General features: G+C 43.1%; 1 protein-coding gene across 1 annotated transcript in view; it reads right to left on the bottom strand.

Moving 5' to 3' along the window:
• Positions 1-2,230: 2,230 nt before the first annotated feature.
• The window catches only part of CD7 (CD7 molecule), a 28,818-nt gene continuing 23,711 nt past the window's right edge, over positions 2,231-7,337 (bottom strand). The window contains exons 9-11 of the mRNA XM_064675716.1: positions 6,353-6,703; positions 4,899-5,020; positions 2,231-3,875 (exon numbers count right to left, since the gene is read on the bottom strand). Coding sequence (XP_064531786.1) covers positions 3,759-3,875; positions 4,899-5,020; positions 6,353-6,703 — 590 coding nt within the window. The 3' untranslated portion in view covers positions 2,231-3,758. The remainder of the gene's footprint in view (positions 3,876-4,898; positions 5,021-6,352; positions 6,704-7,337) is intronic.

Raw genomic sequence — 7,337 nt, 5'->3', positions numbered from 1 at the left:
TCCAGTTGTTAGTGAAGGATTTGAAACAGTGTTAATAAGCATGCAAAACAACATAAATACTGTTACATTTAAATGTCAAGCAGTAAAAGAATTCACTAACTAGTGCAGAAGCAAGCATATTAACCAAATATGTCAGATTAAAGAAATGGCACCAGTGAGGCATTTTCAGCACCTCGGAGCTCTAAGCTGTGAGAAAACCAAATCTGTGAACTACCAGAAAAAAACCCTGCATGTTTTCAACTTGACTGTGAGCTGACTGCTGATATGATATTGCAAGTTGAGTGTTATAAAACATTCAAAAAGAAACTAAATGTTTTGGAAAACAAGTGCTTGCAAAAGCTTGCATGCTGGGAATGGAAATAGTTTCTTTACTAACACAGAGACCATGAGAAATCACCAGTCAGTGGCTTGTCTTCACCAGAACCAGCAGTGCTGGACATAGTTTGGTTTTGTCCTCCAGATTATATTAACAGAATGTCTCCTGCAGGAGTTATTGGGTGGAAGAATGGTCACAGGCAGCAATCAGCAACAGGCAGGTGGGAGGAACTGATTCCAAACAATGCTCCCAGCAAAGGCTTCAGACATACATCAGGTGGCATTCACAACTGCCACAAACATTGGTTTGCAGGATAGTCACTGGAAACATTCCAGTGTCCTACAATATATCACAAGCCTCAAGAGGAGAATCTACTTCTACCCTTTATACCACCCTCCTGCAAAATGTTCTGTGGGTCAGCTTGGCTTATCAGCCTCCTTGGCATCTGAGTTCAGGCTCATCCTTGTCAGACACACCTTAGTTGAGAGGTTAAAATGCTTTCCTCAGTTAAATTTCCCTGATTCTATGGGCTCCCTCAGGACTAATCTATTTACATGTGCTGGCTGATTTCTCCAGTTTTGCCAATAACCAAAAATTATTTCTGATGAGCCCTCCCCTTCCCAAGCACTCAGCCCAGGCCACTCCATCCAGACCCAGCCCCTGAGTCACTTCACACATGACTCGTACCTTGCCAGTTAGGTTTTCTCTGCTTCTGACACACTGTCCTTGCCCAGCTGCCTTGTCTTGCTCCATCCCTGTTCCATAAACTCTGATACTGGAGCTGCAGCTCTGCTCCCCATCTGAGGCTGCTTTGCTCCCAGGTGCAATTCCTGTCATTTATCCCATTAATGGGGTGGGGACCTCATTAACACCCCGATACCATTCTCATCACTGTGGGTCCTGTCCCAGCCTCAGAGCCTTACCCTGCACTTCCCACCTCTCCTTGGAAATGACTTTATTTCCCTCTTGAGTGCAGGGACAGGAAACAGAAAAACAGCAAAGGCAACACAATAAGCCCAGAGCAATTCTGTCTGCAGGTCCAGGCATGAAAATTTCAGTCTGGTTGCTTTCCAGGGAAGCCCTGAGACCACACTGCATCTTCAGCCCTCTCTGACCCTCTCGAGCAGCCAAATACCCAACCCTTGCCTTGGCACTCGAGCTAATTTCCCCAGCAGTTCATTCACCACTGCTTGGGTTAATTGTGGTGCTGATTGTCTACCCCTGCACACTTACAGTCCATCACACATCTCACTTTGTGTCATTTTCCTCAGCGAGGTGTTACTTCTTTTTTTAAATTTATTTACACCGAGCCAACCACCTCCACTACTGTTTCCTTTCACAGCTTGTTTTTTATTTCACAATTGTGGTCCTGTTTGCACAGTGGTGTTGCTACAGAAAGCTGATCTTGAATGCCACTTTGCTCATTGTGAACCTCTGTGTGTTGCCTCTCAGAGGTTTTACCCTTTTCTACTAAACCTGCATCTTTTTCCAAAAATGAAATGAAAAGTGATTGACTGTAGGATTATGAGCACTTTGGTTCCTGGATTGGCACCTAATTTGTTAGTTCTTCCCCAGCTCTTCACCCACCCCTGAGCTGGGCTTGCCCAGGGACAAAGTCAGAATTGGTCACAGCACCGAGCCCACCAGAGTTCAAGAAGTGTTTGGACAACGTTCTCAGACACATGGAATATTCATTGTCTGGAGTGTTCCTTGGTATTTTCTTTGTTGATTAGTTTTAAAAAGAAAAACCCCACATGAAGGTTGTGTGATTAAAGTGGAAAATACCTATTATGTTGTTTATTGTGGTGCTGTTAGGAGCAATTTATACTGTACTGTGCAAGAAGCCTTTGAATCCTTATTTAAAACAAACAAACAAATCAAACCAAACAGCAAAACACTGAAAGAAACAGTCCATTCAATAACCAGCATTTATTTGCAAGATACATGACATAGTTTTTAATATAGGTATAAAAATATCAAGCAACTGTACATCACAAAACCAATTTTATTCAGGTATGGCCATGTGAAGATGGCACCTCTTTGTTCAAAGGTGAACCCATTCCCACCCCAGACACCCCAGTGAGCAGATTTCCCCCTCAGGTCTGGTGCACAGCATTTCATGAGTAATATCTGGAGGGAAATGGGCTCTCCTGAGGGGCAGGACTGGATTGGCAAGCTGGGATCTCGGCAGAGCTCAGCTCTGCATAGGAAGGATCCCTGTGCCTGGCTCCTACTCACTCATCATCGGCAAACTGATGCTAATCCCTCAAAAAAATAAACAAACACATCAATGGAGAAAAACTCCAGCCTCAGCATGTCCTGAGAAACCACAAACCAACCCCATCAATCCTGACCTGTAACAGAGCAATTCCACATTCCTCTGGGCATTGTTGACTTTCCCCAGCAGCCCCAGCTCTGCAAAACCAAACACCCTCAGCTGAGCTCCCTAAGCTGTTACTAAACCAAATCTTGAGATTTGTTCTAACCAAATCTAGCTTCCACCTGATTGATGTGAGTTTTGATAAATCCCTTCTTTGATAAGAAGGATTTTCAGATCAGACCCCCCCACGCCCACATTGGAATGCAGGCATTGGCTGTATCCCAGATTATTTTGCCTTGTGTTGGAAGGTGTGGAGTCACTGACCTGGAGAAATGTATTCTGCTGGGTGGCCCTAAGACATGTGGAGTTGGAGACATCACCAGTACATCACAAACATTTCTGCTGTCCCAAGAAGCCACCATGCCCCAAGTCTGGTCACTTTGCTTGTCAACCATGTCAAGACCCACACCAGTCATGCTGGTATCTCTGGCAAAGGCAGTAAGTTAAAATCTAGACTTGATTGCCTTTTCATGGGACTGTTATGACCTTGGTAAGCCCACACATATCCAGCACTTCACCTGTGATGCACCCTGCCACATTTCTGAAGTCTCCTCAGCTCAGAACACATTTCCCTGCTGTAACTTTTGAGTAGTTTTAAGCTCCCTGAGCTCCTGGGCAGACCCACGAGGATTCATGAGAGAACTGTAGTCCTTGCATGAGTGGATCCAGTACAACTCATTGAACAGAGTCTTCTGAGCACTTACCAAAGCTCAGAACCAGACCTCTCCATCCATCCCACCTTCCCTGAAAGGGTTATTTATCAAAGAAACGAGCCCATATGATGCATCCAGCCAAATGAACAGTCCAAAAATCCTGCTTTTCATACTGAACTGCAGACACGGGTACAGGGTGCCTGCATTTTGCTATATTTTCTATACATTACCAAAAAAAAAAAAAAAAAAAAAAAGAAGAGAAAAGTAAAAAGCAGAAAAAAGCTTTGGAAATTAGTTTTTTCTTTCCACTGAAAAAAGGTGGGTGATAGCACTTTCAGTTCAACTACTGCATCAGATTGTTGAAGCAGTTCTCAGAGAGACCTGTAAAGTTGATGTTGATGGTCTCAGCTTAATCTTCACTGCCCCTGGAGTAGGTGTTGGTTCTGACCAGTGTGTTCCGTCTAGAACTGTAAGACATATCTTCATAAACTACATTTGGGGGGTTTTTTTGGAAGTATTTCTTTATCTGCAAACCAAGGAAAACAGCCATTCAGAACAGAACCTGGAAAAGGACCCCACCAAAGGAGTCAATTTTCATCTTAGGAGTCCATCTACATCTTTAGAAGTCTATCTCGTGGAAGAGGAGATGTACTTTTAAAATTCCTTTCACAACACAATGAGGTTTTAGAGGACCAAGTGGAAATTTTCAACCTATTTATTTAACTTTCTATTGTCAGTTTGATGCAATTTCACCAAAAGTTCCTTCAGGAGTTGGATGTAACTGCAGCTCCTGCAGAAATAAGGCTCATTCTTAGTCTGTTACTGGTGACATGAGAGACCAGTTCCCACAGGGCCACTGAGCTTTGACAGAATGATGCTGCACTACTGGTTTTTAGCAGTGCTGAAGCCACATGTGGAGGGACAAGACAAGAGCCTGTGAATCATACACTGTTAATTTTCAGTAATCTTTATGGAGCAGAAGAATCTATCAGAGACAAATAATTTCTGGGCACTTTCTGCAGTATATGAATATAAATAATCCCAGTAAAGGAAAAAAAATTAGGATTTTTTTTTTTCTAGAACGGGGCAAAATTTTTCTCCTAGTGCTGCTTTCAGGCATCAGGCTACTTATGACTTTTTGTTGTCCTTGTGTCCCCCTCCAAACATTCCCTCACATCTCTTACAAGGTTACTATGTACAGCTCCAGTCCCAATTCACATAAAGTTTTTAAATAAAGGACATTGAGGTGCTTTGTCCAGGGAGGTACATACAACACATGGCTGTGTTGTTGACCATGTGGCTCACTTGAGGTTTGTTATCAAAAGGCAAACAATACCACATTTACAAAGAGTTTAGTTACAGAAACATAAGACACTGTGTTTACTGCAAGAGTTTACAGCTGGGAGACATTAAACAAAGGCAAATAAGAAACAATAGGAAGCCACAGTTCCTAAGGTTTATCAAAAGTTTGCTTCACTCAGCCACTGTTTATAAATAATTTGCTCAACCTGGACACAGTTTTGCTTTGGCATGGTGAGAGCATACTTACATTGACACGGTACAAGGTGCAGCACACCAGTGCACAAAACAGTAGTGCCACCATGATGAGGAGGGAATACATGACCCAGGAACTACCACTGCATGCCTTCTGGGAGTGTGCCTGCTCCCCTTCTGCATCTAAAATTATATTATTATTATTATTATTATTATTATTATTATTATTATTATTATTATTATTATTATTATTATTATTATGGGGTAGAATTTTCTTTTTATTCTGAAAAAAATTGTTTACAGGTCAAGAAAAAAATCAGACATCAACAGCTACACAGCCACATTTTTTATTCCATTAGTATTCTCAGTGGCATCCCCTGGGCTCTTCCAGAGGCTGGCGATGACTGCAGGTGGCATGTGAAGGGTCAGCAAGGAGCACTCTACAAAGGCAAAAGCTGCCACACCACTGAGCAGAAGTAGGACCACACACTTGTGATGGGAAGAGAAAATGCTTTATTCTGAGGGCTCAGAAGGAATTGTCCAACAGCCAGTTTGTGAGCGGTGCAGACAGAAGCAGGAGGGTTCTGTGATTTGCCGCACTCCCCTGAGCAGAACAGTGCTAGTGGAAAGGGTTCCAGCTCTCTAAAACCTCAGCTGATCCATATCTGAATAACAGAATCACCCTGCTGCTTTGATGTGCTGCTGTCATTCTCCCCAGCTCACTTTGCTGAGCTGTCACCCCTGTTATGGGTGGCAGCACAGAATGAGACCACAGTCGTCTTTGCAGACTGCAGGTAGATCCTGGGCAGCTCTTGGGGCCTTTGGGAACCTTATTTTACAAAGACCTCAGCAAAGCCCAGTGCCCAGGGTTGAACTGCACCAGTAAGATCAAAATCAAGCACTGGATTTCTGGTTCTGTCTTCAGCTTAGCAAATGGTGACAGCACCATCCTGCAGAAAAATAAAACCCCTCTTTGGAGCACACACAGTGCTCAGTGTGTAATAATGGTCTGTGGGGCTTGAAGTACATGCCTGAGGACTTGTTCTGTGCTCCCCAGTGTGACCCATTTTTAAACAGAAAGACTTGCTATCGGGAATTGTTTCTAAAAGACATTGATGTCACAGTAAGATCAAAGAACTGTTGCTAAAAATACTTATTCACATCCTAAAATTGACAGATTATTCACGCATACACTGAAATGTTTGTTATCTTATTTTGACCTTTTTTAATTCTTTTAAGATGCAGGATTTAACAAGTTTTCTCTTCTGAAATGCCCTCTGGTTGGTTGTACAAGGCAGGTAGAAACACAGTGCCTGTTTCCATCTCCAAGCATAACAGGACACTGATGAGGCTGAGCCCACTCTCCAACCTCTCCCAGGTACTGGATGAGCTCTACCCAGGGATTAGTGCTTTACCTGTCCTCACTAGATTTCTGCAAGCTCCTTGCCCACCTTTTGCATTACAACATGCCTGTAGTTAGCTATGATTAAACAAGCAAGAGGAACATACCTTTAACCAGCACCATGGTGCCACTTGCTGAGAGGAGACGGGTGTTTTTCCCATGTCTCACCTCCTCAGCACAGACATAGTTATCACTGTCGTTCTCCTGTAGGTCGTGTAGAGTTATCACTATTTGCTTCCCTTCCCTGGAATACTCCAAGCGCTCAGCAAAGGCAGGTGGAATCCTTGTAGCACTCTGATTTGACACATACAGAACACTTTCAGGCTGCACATGAGTCCTGAGCAAGTAGATCCCTTCGTCCCCACGTGAGCTGTTCATCACACAGGTGATGCTGACAGACTGGCCTTGCTGAGGGCTGGCATAGAGCGGTGACTGCTTCAAAGCCCCGCCAGTTTTAGCTAAAAATAAGAGAGATTAATGGCTGTCACATAATTATCAGGGTGCATTTTAACCAGGGAGCAGATGCAGAGGTCACAGACAGAAAGAACAGGCCGCAGAAATTTAGATAAAATGAATTTTTTAACAGGCTACCTTTACACGTGCCTTGAGAAGAAGGATATATTTTAGTACACCCTGGTATGTTTTCCTGCCTCAGGATCTGAAAGTAGGACTGACCAACAGGTTTACCTGGTTGTAAAGGGTCTGTACCTACCTAAAAAATACATATACTGATCCCTTCTAAGGGAATACAGCCTCATCAGCATGTCCTTGGACATGGATCATTGGCTGCTTTCTCCAGTGAGATGAAGACATAGGAAGATCTGGGGAATATTGGTCTGGATCTACTCATACAATGTGAGTCCCATCAATGTTGAAAATTATGTTCAAAAAGTAATTATTAATGGTTTGCTGTCCAGCTGGGAAGACATTCTACTGAATTCCTCTGAGGACAGGCCTTGTTCCTTTTAAAAATATCATTAATGTGGGTGAGGGAATGAAGACAGAATGTATCATGGTTGCCAAAGGAAAGTGGCAAGCATTTTAGAGAAGAGGATCAGAATCAAAAAGAGAGATAAAGTAACTTATAAAATA

This window comes from Pseudopipra pipra, chromosome 19 (assembly GCF_036250125.1).
Source record: "Pseudopipra pipra isolate bDixPip1 chromosome 19, bDixPip1.hap1, whole genome shotgun sequence".
NCBI classification, from domain to species: Eukaryota; Metazoa; Chordata; class Aves; order Passeriformes; family Pipridae; genus Pseudopipra; species Pseudopipra pipra.
Note: the sequence above shows the minus strand (reverse complement) of the source record. Positions and strands in the feature narration are given on the sequence as shown.